General features: G+C 54.0%; 3 protein-coding genes across 5 annotated transcripts in view; all 3 read right to left on the bottom strand.

Annotated features, from left to right (window-relative positions):
* Positions 1 to 241: 241 nt before the first annotated feature.
* S100A5 (S100 calcium binding protein A5) lies at positions 242 to 6095 on the bottom strand. Of its 3 annotated transcripts, XM_081224169.1 has the most exons (4): positions 3916 to 3965; positions 2510 to 2668; positions 825 to 902; positions 242 to 433 (listed from the first exon to the last, which is right to left on the bottom strand). In XM_081224169.1, the coding sequence occupies exons 2-4, from the start codon at positions 2648 to 2650 to the stop codon at positions 368 to 370; spliced, it is 285 nt and encodes a 94-aa protein (XP_081080295.1). In that variant the 5' UTR covers positions 2651 to 2668; positions 3916 to 3965; the 3' UTR covers positions 242 to 367. The 3 variants fall into 3 exon arrangements, with proteins under 3 accessions (XP_081080295.1, XP_081080294.1, XP_081080293.1); XM_081224168.1 differs by lacking the exon at positions 3916 to 3965 and adding an exon at positions 6040 to 6095 and having other exon boundaries at positions 242 to 902; XM_081224167.1 differs by having other exon boundaries at positions 242 to 902.
* A 126-nt stretch (positions 6096 to 6221) lies between these two features.
* Positions 6222 to 7719, bottom strand: LOC308629273 (protein S100-A4; the record flags this gene model as incomplete). Its single annotated transcript, XM_081256890.1, has 2 exons — positions 6222 to 6520; positions 7579 to 7719. The coding sequence occupies 2 exons, from the start codon at positions 7717 to 7719 to the stop codon at positions 6356 to 6358; spliced, it is 306 nt and encodes a 101-aa protein (XP_081113016.1). The 3' UTR covers positions 6222 to 6355.
* The window catches only part of S100A3 (S100 calcium binding protein A3), a 15809-nt gene continuing 1361 nt past the window's right edge, over positions 7579 to 22026 (bottom strand). Inside the window, 5 exon segments of the mRNA XM_081256902.1 lie at positions 7579 to 7734; positions 10598 to 10784; positions 11253 to 11314; positions 11317 to 11394; positions 13321 to 13386. Coding sequence (XP_081113028.1) covers positions 10620 to 10784; positions 11253 to 11314; positions 11317 to 11394; positions 13321 to 13324 — 309 coding nt within the window. The 5' untranslated portion in view covers positions 13325 to 13386 and the 3' untranslated portion in view covers positions 7579 to 7734; positions 10598 to 10619.

The raw sequence follows: 22026 nt of genomic DNA, 5'->3' as shown, positions 1-22026 counted from the left end.
TTTGCAGCACTTCCTGGAGGCAAGCAACAGCCTGGCTCCACTTCCTCATTTTCCTGGAGGGGAAAACTAAGCCTGGATAAGATTAGTCACGTCCTGCACTGAAGAACAGGAAGTGGGGTGGAAACCCAGAACCCGAACACCCAGAGGCTGCCCATCCACTTAAGGAGAAGCTCTGCCTGGTCCCACCCACCCCCAGCCAAGGTGGACAAGAATGTTCCAAACCAGCCCTGCACACCTGGAATCGAAAATCTTTATTTCCTCTGCTGGAAGGGAAGGCTGAAGCAGGGTCCATCTGGGAGGGAGGGGAAGGCAAGGGGCCTCGGAGGGTCTGTGAGAGGAGCTGCAGGGGCCAGGAGCCAGGGCCCAGTCATTGGTTGTCCGCCAGGAAGAAGTCGTTGTAGGCCACGCACAGCGTGGTCAGGAACATCGAGTACTCCTTTTTTGTTGTTTTTTGTTGGGTTTTTTTATAAATTTATTTATTCATTTATTTATTTTTGGCCGCGATGGGTCTTCATTGCTGCACGCAGGCTTTCTCTAGTTGTGGCAAGTGGGGGCTACTCTTCATTGCGGTGCGCGGGTTTCTCATTGCAGTGGCTTCTCTTGTTGCGGAGCACAGGCTCTCGGTGCACGGGCTTCAGTAGTTGTGGCTCACGGGCTAAGTAGTTGTGGCTTGTGGGCTCTAGAGTGCAGGCTCAGTAGTTGTGGCGCCCAGGCTTAGTTGCTCCGCGGCATGTGGGATCTTCCCGGACCAGGGTTCAAACCCGTGTCCCCTGCATTGGCAGGAGGATTCTTAACCACTGCGCCACCAGGGAAGTCCCCGAGTACTCCTTGAAGTCGATCTCCTGGTCGCCGTTCTTGTCCAAGCTCTTCATCAGGTCATCCATGCTGCTGTCCTTCATCTTCTTCGAGGGCCCAAGTAGAGAGACAGGTCAGCCACCCCTCCCAGCCCTGCCCTGACCCCTGGGAAGGCAGCCTCAGGCTGATCCCCAGCTGAGTCAGCAAGGGAGCATCTCAACCCCCAGAGTCTCCCCCCAGGCCACCCAGCCCAGGGTGCCACCAAGCAGAGCTCAGTGACCTGACTCCTGAATTGGAATAAATTACAAGAGTAAGGCTAGTGCAGCCCCCCTTCCCCTCGACACTTTCTACCACCCAGAGAAATAATAAGCTAGATTTCATACAACACCTAATAGAAACGGCTTGGTGACTATGTGGCACTAAGCGAGATCCAAGCCTTATCCCGTCCCTGCAGGACAGCTGCATGGAGCGAGTGCCTGGCACCCAGTCCTCTTCCTTGTCTGGTCCCCTGCCCAACCAGCCCAGCTCCACCAAGAGGATGGAGACAGTGCTCTCAGGGGGAACAGGAAGAAAATACAGACACATCCTGCCCTCTCCCCTTCACTGCCCTCACCTCCAACTTTGCCACAGGAGACAGGACTTCGGGACATACAGAGGTGGAAACAGCCTCTCTGTGACGCCACGCTTGTCCCCAGTCTGGGCTCCTGTTATAGCCAGGCCCTCCCCAGGGCCTCTGTCCCCTTGTAGTTAACCCTGCTGGACCCATGGCCCCTCCCTCTGCCCTCATTAACTCCAGAATGCAGAAAGCTTGGCAGGAAGGCTAGAGGGGAGGCCTGGTGACACCCACGCCTGCTTTGGTCCCCTGTCCACAGGGACACACTAGGTGGAGCTTCTCTCTGGGGAGGCCCACTAGGGTTCAAGATGCGACAGGAGAGGCCCCCAGGCTGATTTTAAAGGAACGAGGGAGGTTGATACATGGGCCTGGGCTGGAATTCCAGCCTCTCACTAGCTGGGTGTCCTCAGACAAGTAATATAACATATCTGAGCCTCAATTTTTTTTAACGTGTAATAATAACAATGACTACCTCATAGGCCTTTCCCTTTGTCAGTTGCCTCTCTCCCACCATCTCCATCTGGTAAGAATCAGTTCTTTCCCCTTCCAAACTGTGTTCACAAACTAGTAGAACGATCCTTTTGGTTCCCATGTCAGCACCAGCTGAGAGCCCCAGACATGCCGGGTACATGGAGGAGAACCAGGCGGGGTCCCTGCCCTTGAGCTGTGCACAGCTGACCTGGACCCCTGAATTACCTCCCCCACCCCCACTCCATCCCTCGCAAGTCTCCACAGCTGTGAGAGCCCCCCCTCAACATGGAAGTTTCCTTGATCTCCTTCTCTAAACCTTCGTGCAGGCTGAGGTCCACCCTCCAGACACGGCCCTTCTCCGTTCCCAGTGAGACCTGACTCATCCCCAGGCGCAGCCCAAGATGTTCACCCTCTTCCTTGGGTCTCTGTCTGTACCCTTTGGCCATCCTGTCCTTGCTGAGACTAGTGTACCCTGCAGGTAGGTGTGTATCCCCTCACGCTGGGCCTCCCACCTCATGCTGGGGAGCCCCCGGGGGTGGCATCAGTGCTTCCTCTTTTTTTCCCTCCCCTCCCCCACAGATCCCATGGAGCACTGGGACTCTAGGGTGCAGGGGAGGGACCGACACCTACCTCACCAAGACACAGGTCTTTCTCGATCAGTTCCTTCAGCTCCTTCCTACTCAGAGTCAGTTTGCTGCCCTCTCTCCCCGAATATTTATGGAAAGTGGTGACCATAGTGGTCAGGGCCTTCTCCAAAGACGTCTCCAACATGGTGTGTAGTTCTGGAGGCTGAAGGGAGAGGAAAAGATCCCATTGCCCAGGAAGCTGGACCTTCTGCTTTCCCCCATCACTAGCCCACCTCCAAGCCTTTCCCTCAAGGACCACTTACAGGAACCCACGATGAGATCAAAATCTACCAAGTGGACCCCAGTGTCTCAGGGCAGGTTGTAGTGAGAACCAAGGCAAACTTGGAACAGCTGGAGCAGTGAGACTGACCAGGCTGGAAGGAGACTGCACACTCTCCTGCTTAGGAGATGTTGAAAAAGGGGTCTAGGGACAGAGGGGTGACAAGATGGCCTCCCCAAAAGAAGAACTGGTGACAGATGGTGGAGCCAATGAAGGGTCAGGATTTTCTCCCTGCCCGATCCATCTTGGGCACTCATTTTCCAGAGGCCGTCCTCACCCAAGTCACCCTCCTTGGCCTGGGTCCCTGAATCACCTAATATCAGGGAGTGTCCCATTATAGAAGTGGGGAACAGGGCAAAGAGAGAGTCCAGGGGTTGGAGGAGGCTGGGGCTAGAACTGGAAGGTAAGATCTCAACAGAAAGTCGGGGAGGGGTGCCAGGACTTGTCCAGCTGGTCACCAGCCTCTGGCCCAGAGAACTGTACATACAGACCAGCCACAAGGCAGTGAAGGGGCCTATTTAAACCTCCAGAGTCATTCTGAGAGCTGGATCCAGAGGTTGGGTCTGAATGGGGCCCTCCAGTCCATCAGCACAGCCACACCCACCCAAGAGAAGAAGCAGCTGGAGCTCCTGTGATTCAGACTTGGAAACCACTTCCCCCTTAGGCAGGAAGGAGCCAACACCCAAGAACCTGGGGGCTACAGGTAAATCTGTGTTGAGTCCTGAGCAAGGAAAAGAGGAAGAAGCTGCTGCCTCTTACCTACAGACCAAAGCCCACCTGATGATTCTTGAACTGGACCTGAAATTCATCTCTTACCACCCCAAACCCTCAGCCTCTCCCCACTGCCAGGAGACTCAACCAGGACCACAGTGGAAGGCGAGGCCTCTGGGCATCTGCAGCAGCATCCTGGCTGGTTCTTTCTGATCCCCACCTCCACCCCCAGGGCCACTTCTCAGGAAATCCCCATAGCCACGATTCCAAATACTCTGCCCTCTTCTCTCCAAACACATGCTCACTCATGGGGCCCGGCCTTCCTTGGCGGAGGTCACCAGAGCTAGTCACCCTCTGGCCTCACTGCCCAGCTTGCCCCACCATATAAATGAGGAGGGAGATGAGAAGGAAGGACTCACCAAGGAAGGAGAGAGCCAGAGAACTCACGCAGCAGAAGCAGGCTCCCTCCCACTGCTCTCTGACTTTAATTCCCTTGCTCCAGTCCCCAGGAAACCAGGGGAGAGAGAGGGCCAATAAGAAGGGGCCGGAGACAAGGAGGCCCAGGTCAGAGCCTCCTGGGACACAGATGGGGAGAAACCCCCTCTGCCAATCTCACCTTCCTTGTTTCCAAACACACTGAGTTTACCATGGCACACACATCTTCAGTCCTGGAAGCTTTGCCTTCCCAACCAAAAATCAGAACTCACAATCTGATGGGTCAACAGCCAGGCTCCCTGGAAAGAAGATTCAGGAGGTACGGGACAAATGCAGAGTGTCCACCCATACCCTAGGCCACTCTCCACATTGGGGCCCTCCCACCCACTCCAAAAGCAGAACAGACTTCTCAAGATGGGAATCAGTGGGGGAAGATGTTTCCTGCCAAGGGCATAGTCAAGGTCATTAGGAAGTATGGAGCCTAAGTTTTTGTTTTGTTTTTTTTTTGCGGTACGTGGGCCTCTCACTGTTGTGGCCTCTCCCATTGCGGAGCACAGGCTCCAGACGCGCAGGCTCAACGGCCATGGCTCACGGGCCCAGCCGCTCCGCGGCATGTGGGATCCTCCCGGACCGGGGCACGAACCCGTGTCCCCTGCATCAGCAGGCGGACTCTCAACCACTGTGCCACCAGGGAAGCCCGGAGCCTAAGATTTTTTAAAGGCTTCAATGAATGATATGTTCTAAAGCTCACTCATCACATGGGAAAGTATTGTCAGAGACTCTTGGAATGGAGAACTGAGAATCAGGGACCTCATGAGGCAGAGATCAGGGAAGGATAGGGCTGGGTGATGGGGTAGAGGCTGTGGACTGTGGGGAACAGGTTCAGGGTGCAGAAATGACCAGGGTGGGGATCAGGGAGAGTTGCCTGTATCCCAGGAGAGACTCAGACATTGTTCTACCACCAACCAGTCCAAGTATGAGAACAGAATGGAGTTGGGGCTTAGCACCTATTGCTGCTGCAGCCCCACCCTAACCTGCCTGGATGCTCCCCGCTGCCCCCCACTCCACTCCCACCCCCAGCTGCCAAGGTAGAGAGGCAGCAGGGACTGGTCGCTAAGCAACAGGAGTTTCCGAAGTAGGGAGTGATGCAGGAGGAGGCCCAGGGGAGGGCACTCCATAGAAGATGGGCAGACTGGGGCTGGGGGGAGGGAGAAGGGGGAAGTGGCAAACTCTTTCCTGGATCAAAATTCTACCCAAGTTTCTGTAGTCACACTCTGAGGGAACATCTGAGTCACCTACCCCACTCCTCTGAAACTTGAGACAAAAACACAATGTGATGAGAAGGAAAGGGGAAAGCTAGAAAAGTCAAGGGAGCCACACCTTCCCTGCTTCTGGACCTGCCCTCTACTCACCTCTTCCTTGAAGGTCCCTGTACCACCCAGGCATGACCAGGAAACTAACCACAATCCCACCCATTGCAGGCTAGAACTGCTGGTTTCAACCTAAGAAGAACTAATACCATGCCTGATATTTTCTGGGGAAAAAAAAAAACCCAACTTCATTTACAGATCCCTATGCCTGGAATTTTGTCTCCAAAACTATGGTCACCTCCCACCACCTCCCTCCCTCCCACCCCAGCCACTATCCTCCCCTCACCCCTCCCAAGATCCTTTGTCCTCCTCTGTTGGAGCATGACTAACTGGTAATGAATCCCATCCTAGGGCCCCTGGGACAGAGATGGGAGGTAGGGAAGGATGATATTCTCATGCTGTGGTTTCTCTTCCTCCACATCACCTCCCTGATCTGACTGTGGAATGGTAGGATTCATTCACCCCTGGTCTTTGAAGCCAGGGCACTGGAAGTGGTGGCAGGCAGCACCTGGGCCGTAAATGTCAGGACTGATCCTTCCTCCCCATCCCACTCTGGCCTCACTACTTCCTCCCCATGACTCAGCCCTTCCTCCACCACCCCCAGGGCATCCACACTCCATTCCGGACCCCAACCAGGAGCAGATGTGATCTTCGATCCCATCCCAGCCTCACTCAGAGGTCCTGCCAGAGGCAAGGCTGGGGAGGTGGGATGGGTGAGTGCCCTGGCTAAGATCCTACCGTTACAAGCCTCTGGGGGTCCCTTTCCCTGCCTTCGGCTCCATCCAGAGTCAACTCTGTCCCCCACACATGTGCACAATCACCCACATCCATCTCCCACCTTCTCTGGTCTGCTCTCCACTTGCCACAAAACCGCAGCTCAACTCCCAGCGCCCCCAGAGTCTCTCAGACCATCAGCCTCATAGCTTTCAAGAATCTTTATTGAACTTGTTTAGTATCGTGCTCACATCTGGAGGAGCCAGTGTGAGGCGCTGTGCCCACCGCCAACAGGGAAGACCCCAGCTGGCAGGCCCTGCCCCGCACATCTGACGAGACTTCATTTCTTCCGGGGTTGCTTATCGGGGAAGCCTTCGAAGAACTCATTGCACATCATGGCGATGCAGGACAGGAAGACACAGTACTCCTGGAAGTCCACCTCGTTGTCCTTGTTGCTGTCTAGGTTGCTCATCAGCTTCTGGAATGCAGCTTCATCTGTCCTTTTCTGCAGGAAGAAAAGGCTGCGGGTAGAATCCAGAAGTCGGGGGAGCAGGGCGGGCGTGGGGGTGGCCAGAGCTAGGACTAGACCAGGTTTGCACCTCCAGATGGGAGACCAGGAAGGCTTAACCACTCCTTGAGGGGCCCAGCTTTGGACCTCTAGCCCTGGGGGCTAGGCTAGGGCTGGAGGAAGGCCATCCCTCAGGCAAAGAGTACCTGGGTACAACTGGATAAAGGGGACCACAGCATCTTCTGCCAAGGTCATTTTAAGAATCCAATTAGACAATGGTCATGAAAGCAATGTATAAACTGCATAAGGGTTGATAGAGATGGCATCTGTGATTGCTCAGGGGAAGTCTGTAGGTGTATGAGGGTCTCCATAACTGTATCTTCACATCCACAAGCCAAATAGAAACTCAAAAATGGTTTGGGGTTGAGGGGATAAATTAGGAATGAGATTAACAGATACACACTACACGCTATATATAAAATAGATACGCAACAAGGATTTACTATATAACATAGGGAACTATATTCAATATATTGTAATAAACTATAATGGAAAAGAATCTGAAAATATATATATGTGTATATATAACTGAATCGCTTTGCTGTACACCTGAAACTAACACAACGTTGTAAATTAACTATACTTCAATTTAAAAAAAGAAGACACACAATTTTCTTACAATCATAAAAAAAAAATCGTTCATTGCTGTAGTGATGGCAAGTGTCGGAACGTCCTGGCTCATGGATCTCGGCTTTATACACTGACTACCTTGGGAAGTTATGTAGCCTCTCTGAGCTTCAGTTTGCCTCCAGTTAAGTTGTGCAAAGCACCTGGCAGAGTCTGACCCGTAGCCTACCGGCTCATTCTGAGCCAGCTTTCTGCAGAGAGCCAGGAAATGAGCAGTGGGTACTCACTGTGCTTCCACCCCAGGCAGACAGAGCAAGCTCTCTGCCCTGACTTGCCCGTCTCAGCAAGATGGCTGATCGACAGCTATAGATGCCAGCTGTAGCTAATGCTTCACAGAAAACAGGTGCCTCCCAGGCAGTATCACTCACCCCCAAGAAGCTGGGCAGCTCCCGGGTCAACAGCTCCTTTAGCTCAGACTTGTTGAGCTTGAACTTGTCACCCTCCTTGCCTGAGTACTTGTGGAAGGTGGACACCATCACATCGAGGGCCTTCTCCAGGGGGCACGTCATGCCGGCAGTCAGGATCTGGGGGCAGGGTCACAGAGACACCCTAATTTTCCCCATCCCACCCCCGGCTATGTATTCAGAATGCCCACCCTAATCCCATCCCTCAGGGAGCACGTGGTGAGACTCTGCTCCCACCATAGAGGCAGCCCAAAAAGTGGGGTTCGGCTCCTGGCGGATGGGTGTGCACAATGGGAAATCCGTGCTTGGGGCAGCAAACCCCTGCAGGGCCCGGGGCATAGGCTCTGGGTTTCGGGCAGCCAACTCCACAAGAGCGCTTTCTTCACCTCTCACTCTCAGTCCATTCACTCCCACGCTCAGTCCACAGCAGCCCCACCCCAGCCCATTCTTCTCCCTCCAAGCGTTGGGCTGGGCCGTTGGGCTGGGCGAGGCTGCTGGAAGCCTGCCCAGGGCCCTGTAGCGGAAAAAACCAGTGGCCTAGCGCCTAGCGTGGAGAGGGGCAGGGTGAGGTGGCAGGGGCACAGATGCAGGAGGGATGGGGAGGCCACCCTCCCTTGGGCCAGGCTGCTGCATGCAGGGCACAGCCCCCTAGAACACAACCAGACAAAAGCCCGCAGTCGCCTTCTGCCTTCACTGTGCTTCCTACACGCTGTGAGTGTGCACGCACAGGCTAGGGCAACCCAGCAAACACAAGCCAACATGCATACCCACCAGTCACACGCACCCCAAAACATACTACAGCAACAACGCATGAAAGCCCCAGCATCACAGGACGGCTCCGATAGCTCCCCCTCAGCCACCTGCACACTTTTTGTTTTTTCTCTCTCTTGCATGCACACATACGTGCACGTGCACACACACGCATCCCGCCCCAGAGCCTCCACATCAGAATCTCACATCTGGACCCACTTAGCACATCTGGCCCCCACCAGCCTCCCCTGCCCCTGCCTCAGCCTCAGCCTGACACCCCTTGCACACCACTTGCATGCCAGTCAGGCGACCACAACTCACCAGTCCAAGAGAGAAGAAGTGCTGAGGAGAGAGGGTTGGAGAGAGAGGAAGAGTGGGGGAAGCCCAGCAGTCTGACCTATTTATACCCCTGGCCAGGCCCTGCCCATGGCGGGATGGAGAAGAGCGGGAGACAACCCTCCTATCCTGGGCCAATGTGGTAAAGGCTACGGGCCCCTCCACGAGCCAGCCTGGAAACCCAGCTTCCTGCTGTGGGCAGGCACACATGGACAATGGGAGAGCCCCAGTGGGCACAGGCAGGGGCCTCAGTGGGTGGGTGTGCGCAGCTCAGCTTGAGTTTTAGGGAGCTGGGGGAAGCGCAGGCTGTGCCTGGGGCATGAGGAACAGGGAGGGAGTGGTCCCACTGGGCAGCTGGCATAGAGGAAAGGGGATTCAGGAGTGGGGGGTGACAGGTGGGAGGTTGTCCTGGAATGGGGTTGCCCTGGAACACAGGGAGGGGACCCCAGGTTCAGTGCTGGGGACAGCTCACACTGCCCTTCTCCCCTCCCAAGGGGGCTTTCTACCATGCTGAGTGAGGCCCAGGACAGGAACCGGGGGGTCTGGGAGGAGGAACAGGCTACCACCCAAAGGAGGCGTTGGGACCCCCACAGACACATCCGTGGAGAAAGGACCTGGATGAGGGAGTGATGGAATGGGGAGGGGGCATCAGGCCTTGGGTCTCAGGGATCCACTGAAGGGACCACGAGCACATGGGAAAGAGGAGGGTGTCAGGAGGGGCATTTAGAGTTGGGATGGGCATCAGGAATGAAGAGGGCAGGTTGCGGTGGAAAGGTGATACAGCACAGAATGGGGGAGGCAGGGGTCAGGGGAACTTCTCAGGGTAGGGTATGAACTCAGGGATTGAGAGAGGGTCAGGAGAGGGGATGTGAAGCCCCTCAGGTGGCTGTGGCTTCAGGGAGGGGGTCTGCCTGCAGGTCTCCCCTTCCCCCTCCAATGTAGGGCACCCCCTACATCAGGGAGAAACACCCTAGTCGGACCTCAGACATCCTAATCCTATTAGTACTGCACTCTGGGCTCCCATAGCCCCAGGCAGGGAACAGACCCACCCCCTCCACTACGGCCCTGCCCTCCCCTCAGAACATCCTGTCCAGTGGACTGAGTTCCGTCCCCTCTCACCCTCCTTGACAGCCCAAGGGAGCTTCTTTTTAAAAAAAAAAAAGATATTTATTTACTTATTTATTTATTTAGGCTGCGCCGGGTCTTAGTTGCGGTGTGCGGGATCTAGTTCCCTGACCAGGGATCAAACCTAGGGCCCCTGCATTGGGGGTGCAGAGTCTTAACCACTGGACCACCAAGGAAGTCCCCAAGTGAGCTTCTCCTTCAGAGACATCCCAGAGAGAGAGAGAGAGAGATACCCACACACACACCAGCCTCCTATGGACATTGTCCCAGTGTTGACCCCACCCCCTCCTGCAGGGCATTAAGACCATTTCATTTCCGCGAGGTCTGAAAGTGCCCTCAGCCTCCTGTCCTCCAGTGGAAAAGGCCAGAGGTGAGTGAAGCCTCAGCGGGACTCTGTTCCCAGGCCCCGGCTGTCCTCTCAGAAGAACCAAACCGAGCCAAGGGATGCCAGTTCTTTATTAGGAGCAAAATAAGCCCTTTCCCACCGTGGTCTCCTTCCCGCACACGCTCTGCTGGGCCTTGACAGCCTTCGTCCATCATGGGCCACAGTGGGGAGTCAGCAGCTGGCTGTTCTACAGGTCACTAGCTGTGATCCCGGGGAAGGTCCCCTCGCGTCTCCTGGACTCATGAGTAAAAGGGGTTAACATACCAGGGGCAAACCTGGGAGATTCTAGATGGAGGGGACAAGGGAGGGGGAGGGGGGAGAGCTGACATGCCCAGGATGACCTCAGGGCAGAGATGGAGCAGGTCCAGAGCAGACCCAGACCCTTACCCTCCGATGGCAGCCCCGCCCATTACTGGGAGCAGTGGGAGCCCAGGGCGCAGTCCTTGAAGTACTCGTGGCAGCAGGCGCAGAGGCAGGCAAGCAAGCACGTGTACTCCACAAAGTCCACCTCGCAATCCTTGCTGGCGTCCAGGACACTCATGAACTTATTGTGGTCACACTCCCAAAGCTCTGTCTGTGCAGGGCGGGGATGGCAGGGTGAGGAGGGCAGAACAGCCTGGTGCGTGCATCCCGCTTCTCTCCCTCCCCTCCTGGGGGGTCCTAGCCATCCCAACCCACACCCCTCTGGGGGCCAACCTCAGCCTCCCTGTTCTGACCATTCACCGGTGTCAATCCCCCTCCCAAATCCTCTCTCTCAGATCATTTACGGAGCACCTACTACTTGCTACTGAGTGCCAACCCTGTGTCAGGGGTTCTTCACAGAGCTCTCACTCAGTCCTCCCAACAGCCAGGCCAGGCAGCCCTTGAGATGATCATCCTCCCTCTTTGCAGATGAGGAAACTGAGATTCCTGCTGTGCCCATCCCCCTCCCAGCATCCCCTCCCCACAGTCTAGCTTCCACCCCCTTGCTGTCCAATTCTCAGAGCTCGTCTCTGCAGAATCCGAGCAGTGCTTCCCATGGGGGCTCACCCCAGGTGCTCACCGGGGTCCAGGTGGGCAGCTCCTTCTCTAGCAGTTCCTTGAGCTCTGCCTGGCAGAGCTTTACTTGTCTCCACAGGGCCCTGAATATTCCTGGAAGGTGCACACAATAGCAGACACCGCCTGCTCCAGAGTCGCCATCCTCACTGTCACAGAAGAACAAGGGTGTGACTCACGGCAGAGGCCGAGTCAGACCCCCTGCTCAACTCTGCCCTCCGTGCATCCCAGGGAATGCACCCAGACCCGACTTAATCCCCTGCAGCCTTCCCACCCCACAAGCTCCCCCTCTTCTGAGCAGCCCTCCCTGACTACACCAGCCCCTCCTCATTTATTTCCCGACTGCCCCCCTATTTCTGGACAGAGGCCTCTTTTGCCCAACCTCACTGCAAACTCCTCAGGGAGAGGTACCCACCCTTTACCTGAACCCCGCACACTGGGGGTCCCTGAGGACTCCCTGATTCTCTCCACCTTTTCTCACCTGACACCCAATCCAGCTCTGTAGCACCCTCTGAGACACAGTCCCCTGGCCCTAGAAGCCTCCTCCCCCTCAGGACCCCAGAGCTCCTGCACAAGGGAGCACCCTTGCCCCATGCTCCCGGCCTCAGGCCCTTGGCGAAGCTGGACCTTCTCAGGGAGAGTCAGGTCTCAGAAGAACCTCCACCGCCTCACCACGACCCCATCACCATCCCGCCTTCGTTGAACTCAGGGAAGCTGCAACCAAAGGAAAATCTGCGGCGACGCTCTATGCCTCTGACTAGCTGTGCAGCAGAAGATGAGCCATTTACCCTGTCTGGGTCTCAGGTGCCTTATCTGTAAAATAGGGTTAATCCCCCCTCACAGGCCTAGTCAGGGACCTGAACCAGTTGGTCTCTGGAGACAGCGAGCTCAGGTATGTACCGATCTGTAATCTGCTCTCCCTGAGGCCATCCCCCTGACCTCTGGGGCTCTTGAGACAGAAGGCTCTGCAGAGGGGTACCCCATTCTGTTAGAGGGGAAGCCCTTCCCAGAATTTCTCACCCACCCCCATTCCACGGGACCCTCCCACCGCCCTTCTGGGACATGCCTCCGGCCTGGAAAAATCCTAAGGCAGCCAGGAAGGCATGTGTTGTTTCCATGTGAGCCCAGTGACTCACTCCTGGTTCCCCCAGGGGACAGGAGTCCTGCAGCACGAGACAGCCTGGGCCAAGGCTCTCTCCCTAATGATTTGCTCTCTGCCACACCCTGTAGATGGTCAGGGTTGGGAGGGAAGAAGAATGGGGTTAAGTGCTGCCTGGGGTCTAACGCTTTGTGACAGCCCAGGATTGGAGTAGGGTTCCGGGTTCCCAAGAGAGGAAAGGGCCATGATCGCAGGGAAGAGGGAACCTCAGAGGGGCCGAGCTGCCCTTCTGGGTTCCTGCCAGCCTGCCTGGCGCCACCACTGTTGCCTTGTCAGAAGCTCGGTGCCTGGAGACTGGAGGGAATCCTCTCTTCCCCACAGCCCTGGTCCATCTCAACCCGTTGGCAGGAATGAAAGGTGTGGGCGAAGGGGGAGCTAACTGAGGGCAACAGCAGCACTGTAACCCCATTGCCCCGACCCCTCCGCCAGACCTCAGCTCTGCACACCCCGTAAACCCAGGTTCCCCAACAGCCCCTCACTGTACAAGGGAACCCTTGAACCCATATATCTGACTTCCTTCACCTCATCAGTCCCTGCTGTGGTCATCCCTCTGCCCCCAAGCCCAGACCCTGGGCCAGGAGACAGACCTGGAGCTGCCGGACACCCAGGGCAGAACCTAAGCAGCCAGCACTCACCACAGGTGTTGGCATTTCAGCTGGAGGAGCCTAGAGACAGGGCATCCCTACTTGTAGCCTCCCAAGGAAGGAAGGGAGCAATTATGGGGGGCCCAAGTAGGTCAAGCTGAGGATGCCCCCAAGGGCTCCCCTGCCTCCTTCCCTGGCAACCCCTATTACAGGCCCCACCCGCCCACATTGCCATGCACCCATCAAAGGCCCCGTCTGGGCTGCAGACACCACCACCTCGTCATTTTCCCTCTGCCCTTCCCCAGAGCTGGGATCCGGGCACAGCCTCCTACCCATCTCCTTCCAACGTGGTTAGAGAAGACAGGTCATTCATCACAGCCATCCCCTATGTCTTCACCCTGAAAAGGCACCCCGGAAGAAGACAGAGTGGGGACACACTTTCGCTTCACCCCCAGAGAATCCCTCTGCCAGAGGGGACCTTGGCGTGCCTCTGGTTAAGCCCCCTCATTTATGGTGAGAGCACTGAGCCTGTGAGACACCCTCGCTGCCTGATCTCCAGATCGATGGTCCTTGGATGCTTTGGGCTGAGAACTGTTTGCTTCCCTGGGGAGATCACCAGTAGGATGTCTTTGAGACCTGGGAGGAAGATGTGCTGCTCCTAGGGGTGCTTCCAGAAGTGTAGGCTGTGTTCTCCTGGTGGCCCCTCCTCCTCCCCTAGCTCAGACTCACACCAGGGTGGCCTGGAGCTTGAGCTCCTAAGGCCTGTTTCCTGTCCTCCCTGGCTCCATTCAGCACCAAGCCCAAGTTCCTTGCACTCCCGTGGGGTGGGGGTAGAGTTCCTCTGGCTTTTGGCTTAAGCGTGTAGCCCTTTGGGGTCCCAGCGTTATGTGGGGTGTCCCCCTTGCCTCCCCTCCTCAAGTGAGCACCTGCTCACTCCACACTCTGTCAAAGCCAAAGGTCACTTTGGCTCAGTTTGGCCGATGCCCTCAGGGCCTGAGGGGCCCCACTGCCCCACTCACCTCCTGGAGTCTGCTTTCCCTAAGATTTTGATCCCATTCCTTATCGACTTGTGAGCTCTTCAACGCTTTGAAAAAGATGTTTTTATTCTATCCAGCACTTTTTGGTTTTTTTTAGCTGGAGCTGGCACAGACCAGACCACCATGTTGCCAGAAATGCAAATCTCTTCATATCACTTCTCCCGCCCTCATCCCTGGGCCTGAGAGACCCCTCCCCACTTCACAGAAAGAGAACCCAAGACCCAGAAGAGTGTGGGGAGGGGAAGAGGAGTCAACCCCCAGGCCTCGGAAGAAACCCTAATACTTGTGGGGCAGCCAGAGAGCTCATGACACCTTGGCCTCATCCCAGGCCCCCTGCACCCGAACCTCAACTGTGTCATCACCTCCCCGAAGACTCAGCCCCTGTGGGTGAGGGGAGCGAGCGGTGGGGAGGGCAGGGAAGGGAGGGCTGTGATTAACCCTGTTTTACAGGCAAGGAATTCTGGGGAGTAGGGGACAGAAGCAGGGGCCAGACTGGACCAGCAATGAATTCAGTTCTAGGTCAAGCCCTCGTTCCCACCTGTGACATCCCATCTCTGCCAACAGCCACCTCCCTTAAGCAGGTCACCTCACCTCTCTGGGCCTCATTTTCCTCATCTGCCAATGACCAAGGAGAATAATGGTCATCACTTCGTAGGATTGCTGTGAGGCTTAAAGGACTTTCTATGTACAAAGCTCATAGATAAGTAGTGCCGGCACATGGTAAGGGCATAAATGTTAACTGAGAGGTAGGTAACTTGCCCAAGTCACACAACTAATTTGTGGCAGGGTGAGAGCCATTCATTTTTCATGTGAATATTTAGAGGCACCTGTCCTAAGCATTGGAGGTACAGCCATAAACAAAACAGACAAAAGCCAAGCTCTGTGGAGAGGACCATCTACTGCACACAACAGACAGTAACAAGTAAATAAATGTATGATAGACCAGCGACATAAATGCTAGGAAGAACAATAAAGCAGGGCTAAGGGGAAAAAATGGTGGTGGGGCCTGGGGTACATTATTTTTATTTATTTATTGTTTTTATTGTAAAGAGTATTTTTATTTTTATTTTTTTTACATCTTTATTGGAGTATAATTGCTTTACAATGGTGTGTTAGTTTCTGCTTTATAACAAAGTGAATCAGTTATACATATACATCTGTTCCCATATCTCTTCCCTCTTGTGTCTCCCTCCCTCCCACCCTCCCTATCCCACCCCTCTAGGTGGTCACAAAGCACCGAGCTGATCTCCCTGTGCTGTGCGGCTGCTTCCCACTAGCTATCTACGTTACGTTTGCTAGTGTATATATGTCCATGCCTCTCTCTCGCTTTGTCGCAGCTTACCCTTCCCCCTCCCCATACCCTCAAGTCCATTCTCTAGTAGGTCTCTGTCTTTATTCCTGTTTTACCCCTAGGCTCTTCATGACATTTTTTATTTCTTAAATACCATATATATGTGTTAGCATATGGTATTTGTCTTTCTCTTTCTGACTTACTTCACTCTGTATGACAGACTCTAGGTCTATCCATCTCATTACAAATAGCCTGGGGTACTTTATATGGATGGTCAGGGAAGGGCTGGGCAGCCTGCTCCCAGCCTGAGTCCTTATCCCCCTGCCTTTCACGTTTCGAAGCCTGGCCATGCCTCTCTGTGATGCCTCACCTTTGTTTGCCCACTGGGAGAGGCTCCGACTGAGGTGGGGTGCAGGGAAAGCAGGAGCTCACCCAGGGAGGCAACAGCTGAGGGGCAGGTGGGTGGACGGAGAGGTCTGGGCGCAGGCGCTTTGGGGCTGGAGGACCGTCGTGGGAAGAACCCTTACTGGACCCTCACTCCAAGATCCACCACCCTCTTGCCTCTACCTTGAGCATGTCCTTTACCTTGTTTGGGCCTTAATATTTTGCCTCCAAAATGGATTTGGAAGATTCCTACCCTGAGACTCCAATGTGAATGTGCTTTGTATCACTTGCTGGCCCCGTGGACGGACGGACGGTGTCAGGGCAGAGGTCTCGGAGCCTAACTCAACAACCACACGCTAAGTCCCCTCCTCGATGGGGGCAGGAGGGAGAGAACCAGGCCTTCTCCCCCGCCTCGCCCCAGGTCATTTTGTCCAGCCTTCTTCATCCCCACAGGCTAGAGGCAGAGCTGCAGCCTTTCTTATCTTGCTTTCCCGAGTTGTTCTTACAGGGACTGGAATCTTCCTGCCCTGCTGCGAGTTCTTCCCCAGCATCTACCCTGAATCCCCCAAATGCACATGACACTAGCTACCCCTCCGAGGCCCAGACAGGGAGCATCCTCCTCCTTTCCCACCCTCTGCTGTCCACACTGTCCACTTGATTCTGTACCTGGGAGTGGAGCTCAACACCCTTGGCCTCTCACCCGAGCTGCCCCACTGCAGATGTGGAGCTGACTACAGAGAAGTGTGCCCCAAGTGGAAGGTAAGGGTCTCTCCCCAACAGGAGCAGCATGAGGGAGGGAGGGTGGGAGCAGATGCTCTCCGACCCGGCAGGACTGTCCCTCTCTCTCTCGTCCTCTCTCCCTGCCTCTGTCCCCCACTATCACCACCATCACCTTACAAAAGCCTCTGGGAAACCACCTTGAGCCATGAAAGTCAGTGTCTGGTTCTGCACCTCAGGAAGAAATAAGATGAAGTGTCCTAGAGCATCTGGACATTCATGTGCTTGTGCCAAAAGGACCTGGGCTCGAGGGACAGGGTGACACCACCCCAATCTCATAGCCCCATGGGGGTCAATGAACCTTGTCACACTGATTCATCTCCTTTCTCATCATCTGAGCCCAAGGTAGGGAGAGTGTGGGAGGGGGTGTTTGATTACTGAGGCTGGAGCCAGGGAGGCTTTTGCTACAGAATTAGGGGATGGGGGTGGGGAGAGGATCTGAAATGGGATCAAGGAGAGCCTGTGAGGCTTAGACCTACAGGCTCTCCTTGGTCTTTTGAGGACCAAGTCAATGCCTGACTGCCCATTTCCCGGATGGGAGCACTGAGTTAGAGGGGAGACCAAGTGACCTAAAGATGGGAGCATGGGGAACCCTAGTTCAGTCATTCCCCTGCCTCAGAATCCACCTTTGCCTTCAGTCTCTCTTTTCTTGGAGGGTCAACAGATTGCAGGGATAGACCCAAAAGAACAAAGAGCAAAGTGACAGTAGGACACTATGGGAGGTGACATATGGATCCCTGAGGCTCTCCTCCCTGCCGCAATTCCAGGAGGAGGTGAGAGAGAATCTGGCCAGCGGGCCTTTGAACAGCACCATTTTCTGGACCCTCCTCGTCTCTGCCTCAGCAGGAAGATTTGCAGGAAGGGGCAGAATGAGGGAAGATTATTGAGACCAGCTAAGAAAGTCACGTGTTTGTTAGTCTGTCGAATATACAGAATGAAATTAGTCCCATCGGGTGCCTAGCCAGCCGGGGAAAGCTCCAGAGGCAGCCAGCCCATGCCAGTATCCACCAGCCAGAACAGCCCCAGAACCTGGAACTGAGCCCCAGCAGAAGCCAGGACCCACTGTGAGCAAACAGACTACAGTCGTGCAAGCACCAGCAAGTGGACCCACTTCCCCGTGGATTCAGGATTGAGACACCAAGAGCGTCTGGACTCTGCCCAGCCAGGTCCCCTTCATCTCCAAGGCTTTGGAGGAAGGGGAGGAAGGCCCGGGCTGCCACCCCCGTGTCCCATAGGGGTGAGGCCCTTTCTTACAACCTGGGTCAAGTCCCAGCACTATTCATTTAACCTCTCCCAGCCCCTATTTCCTCCTCTGTGAAATGCAGAAACTAATAACACATCCCTCACCCAAGTGCTATGAGGATTCGATGAGATGATGCTAGAACAGGCCTAGCAGAGAGCCTGGCCGGAGGGAATGTTCCATGAAAGGCAGATGCTGCTTCCTCTGGGTTTCCTTATCTGTAAAAAGGGCCTAATGATAGCTCTTTTGGGGGCTACCATGAGGCTGAAGTGACAGTGAGCATGAAAGAAGCTTTGGGAACTGCTGTGGAAATGTTACTTACCATTATGATGAGTCCCTGACCTACATTCACTGGCTCCTTTTCCTATAGGATATTAGGAAAGTGAGCTTCCCTCTTTTCATTGCTAGGGCCTGCCCAGCCTTGCCTCATCAGCCCCAGACGTGCAGGTAGAACAGTGAGAATAAGCAGTGTGTCCCAGAACCTTCTCACTCCTTTCTGTCTTTGGGGAGCTCTTTTCTGAGCTACTCTGTAAGCAGTTCCCAAGCATCAGAGCTTCCCAGGGAAGTAAGAAAAGTAAGAAAACAATTCAGAAAAATATTGTCTATTGCTTGTCTGCTATCCAACCCCCCCCCTTTCCTTATTATTAAAACCCTTTTTCTTGGGCTTCCCTGGTGGCGCAGTGGTTGAGAGTCCGCCTGCCGGTGCAGGGGACGCGGGTTCGTGCCCCGGTCCGGGGGGATCCCATATGCCGCAGAGCGGCTGGGCCCGTGAGCCATGGCCGCTGAGCCTGCGCGTCCGGAGCCTGTGCTCCACAGCGGGAGAGGCCACAACAGTGAGAGGCCCGCGAACTGCAAAAAAAAAAAAAAACCCTTTTTCTTTCCTTTCAAAGTGTCAACATGCCCAGCTAAAAATATTTGGTCACAGCTAGGACTAGCCATATTACATAGTTAAGGCCAAAGAGATGTAAGTAGAAATCTTTGGAGAGAGTATTTCTGGCATAATAAAAAGGCAAAGTGTCTTGAGGGAAAGCTTTCTGCACCCTATACTTCCTCTGTCTCTTAGCCTGGAACATGGACAGTGAGACCTGGAGGTAGAGCAGCCATCTTGTGATCATGAAGCAACATGCGTGAGGGAAAAAGCATACATGCTGTAGATTACAGAGCAAAAAAATCGGTGTCATATGACATCCCTGGGCCCCTGAACCAACCTTGAACTAACCCTGAACTGCCTGTCTCAGATGTCTTGTTATATAAGACAATTAAAGCTACTGTTAGTCAGGTGATCTGCAACTCAAAGCTTAATAAATTCATAAAGCAGAGTCCTCAAACAAAAGAATCTAAAATGTGGAATTGACCAAGTGGAGGAGGGAAGACAGTGAGATATGAGGACCCAATATGTGCAGGCTGAAAGTCAAGGACGTTTGTTATGAAATGACAAAATGTTTAGTCAAATTGTCCCCTGATGTATCTTGGGATGCAAACCAAATGGAAACCTAGGTGTAGTGATAGAGGAAGTGGTAGGAAAAACTTAGAAAATCAGCATGAGTTGGCTCCATGAATCTTTCATCAAAGACCTGAAAGAGAAAGAGGCTTCTATTACAAAAACCTAAAGCAGGTGTTACTGGCTTTGGGACAAAGCCATGGGTGAAAGCTAGAAGGATCTCAAGAAGATTGCTAGTAATAATTTGAAGGGTAGTGAGGAAATTGTTACTGGAGACTGAAGAAAAGGCAACCCCTATTATGTAGTGGTGGAATGTCTGGAAACACTATTATCCATGGTAACGTGGAAAATAGAAAGATGATGTAATGAACTCATGGATTGGCTAAGGAGATTTTTGGACAGAATACCTAAAATGCCAGTTGGCTTCTTCTGTCTGCCTATGGTAAAATATGAGAAGAAAGAGATGAACTAAAGAAGGAACTCTTTAATTCTGAGTAGAATTTAGAGGAAATATAGAGGGCCCAGGACAGTCTTTCCAGGCAGCAAATGGCTCTCAAAGTAATAAATGGTCTCAGGGCAAAGATCAAATCCATGGGCCTGCCAACAAAAAGGGCCTCAGGGGTAAGATAAAGTCAAAGATGAGATCTTTCATGGAAACTTCAAAAAGATTAAAGGGCAATTCTCAGATCTCAGATAAACAACACGGCTTCTAGGGACTAGCCTGGTGGCGCAGCGGTTAAGAATCTGCTTGCCAATGCAGGGGGACACAGGTTCAATCCCTGGTCTGGGAAGATCCCACATGCCGCGGAGCAACTAAGCCTGTGCGCTACAACTACTGAGCCCGCACGCCCTACAGCTCACGCATCACAACTACTGAGCCCGTGTGCTGCAATTACTGAAGGCCGCATGCCTAGAGCCCATGCTCCGCAACAAGGGAAGCCACTGCAATGAGAAGCCCATGCACCACAACGAAGAGTAGCCTGCACTCGCCACAACTAGAGAAAACCCACGCACAGCAACGAAGATCCAACACAGCCAAAAACAAAAACAAACAAAAAACACCAATAAGGCTTCTAATAATTTTAGCAGTGTGTCTCTTTCAGGCAAGAGGGCCTTTAAGAATCATAAGGGCATTTTCTAACAGCTCTCTAACTCTAAGGTACAGAGGGCCAGGCTCAAAGAAATTTGTAAATATGTTTTTTTGTCTAATTAAGTGAATTATAAGTTGATACACAGGAAGCCCACCACATTTTAAAAGGCATTATATCATCTTGGACTGAAAGGGATAGAGACAGCTCAAAACAAAAGAAGTTTTGAGGGGCTTCCCTGGTGGCGCAGTAGTTGAGAGTCCGCCTGCCGATGCAGGGGACACAGGTTCATGCCCCAGTCCAGGAAGATCCCACATGCCACGGAGCGGCTGGGCCCGTGAGCCATGGCCATTGAGCCCGCACGTCCAGAGCCTGTGCTCTGCAACAGGAGAGGCCACAACCGTGAGAGGTCCGCATACCGCAAAAAAAAAAAAAAAAGAAAGAAACTTTGAGCCAGCCAGGTGACAGGGCATCACTGAGCAATTAAAATATTGTCAACAAGCAAAAAAGTTTACTGAGTATAGGGCTTCCCTGGTGGTGCAGTGGTTGAGCGTCCGCCTGCCGATGCAGGGGACGCGGGTTCATGCCCCGGTCCAGGAAGATCCCACATGCCGCAGAGCGGCTGGGCGCATGAGCCATGACCACTGAGCCTGCACGTCCGGAGCCTGTGCTCTGCAACAGGAGAGGCCACAACCGTGAGAGGCCCGCGTACTGCAAAAAAAAAAAAGTTTACTGAGTATAAAACTAAAAAAGGTAGAGAGTCCTCCTGGGCCCAAGAGACCCACGGTGGGAACCACAAGCTCTACATCAGGACCGTTCTGGGGAGCCCTGGAAGAAGTCGTTGCACATGATAGTGATGAGGGCCAGGGAGAGAGCATACTCCTGGAAGTACACCTCCTGGTCGCTGTTCTTATCCAGATCACCCATCATCCTCTTCAGGCCCTCCTCATCCACCTTCTTCTGAAAGTGAGAGACAGTGGGGTTATCACCAGGCTGCTCTCACGGGTCAGAGCCCAGCTCTCCCTCCACACTGGGCAGCCAGGTATGTGGTGGGCAGGGAGCCCCTGGGAGCCACTAGGAGGCCCGGTGAGTGAGGACAAAGAGAAGTGCATCAGTGGGAGTCTCCGGCGCCCCTGCTGGGAGTGGGGAGAACGCCAAGCATTCCCTAGACGCAGGATCAGCTCTACTCCCCACAGGAGCCCAGCAAGGGGGGCATTACCCCCAGTTTGCTGAGGAGGAAACTACAGCTTTCTGAAGCCACCACCACTCCCCATCACCAGAAAAGTGAATTCAGAAAAGGTGGACTCTTGGGCTTCCCTGGTGGCGCAGTGGTTGGGAGTCTGCCTGCCAATGCAGCGGACACGGGTTCGTGCCCCAGTCTGGGAGGATCCCACATGCCACGGAGCAGCTGGGACCGTGAGCCATGGCCGCTGGGCTTGCGCGTCCGGAGCTTGTGCTCCGCGACGGGAGAGGCCGCAGCGGTGAGAGGCCCACGTACCGCAAAAAAAAAAAACATGGACTCTTTTTCATACCAGACAAAATGAAACCAAATTAGAAAAGTGTGACCAAAACAATTTTTTTAAAGAAAGAAGGACATGCCTCATACGTTCAAAGCCTGAGACCTGACTTTGGGATTATCCAGGAGTCGGCAAGGGAAGGGCGAGGGGCAAGTTGAGAGTTGACGGCATTTCTCTGCAAAATATCTCAGGGTGCGTGTCTTAGCTGGGCTTTTCTCTCCCTACACACCTTCTTAGTTTGGCATATGAATATGGAAAACGAA

Source organism: Mesoplodon bidens (genome assembly GCF_964165515.1).
Source record: "Mesoplodon bidens genome assembly, chromosome: 2".
Taxonomy (NCBI): domain Eukaryota; kingdom Metazoa; phylum Chordata; class Mammalia; order Artiodactyla; family Ziphiidae; genus Mesoplodon; species Mesoplodon bidens.
The sequence above is the reverse complement of the archived record's forward strand: the minus strand, read 5'-3'. Positions and strand labels throughout refer to the sequence as shown.

Coding starts and splice junctions, on each gene's coding strand:
- S100A5 (XM_081224168.1), bottom strand. CDS start 2,650: ATGTTGGAGACGTCTTTGGAGAAGGCCCTGACCACTATGGTCACCACT. Junction 903..2,509: donor AAGACCTGTGTCTTGGTGAG/GTAGGTGTCGGT, acceptor GGGCCCTCGAAG/AAGATGAAGGACAGCAGCAT.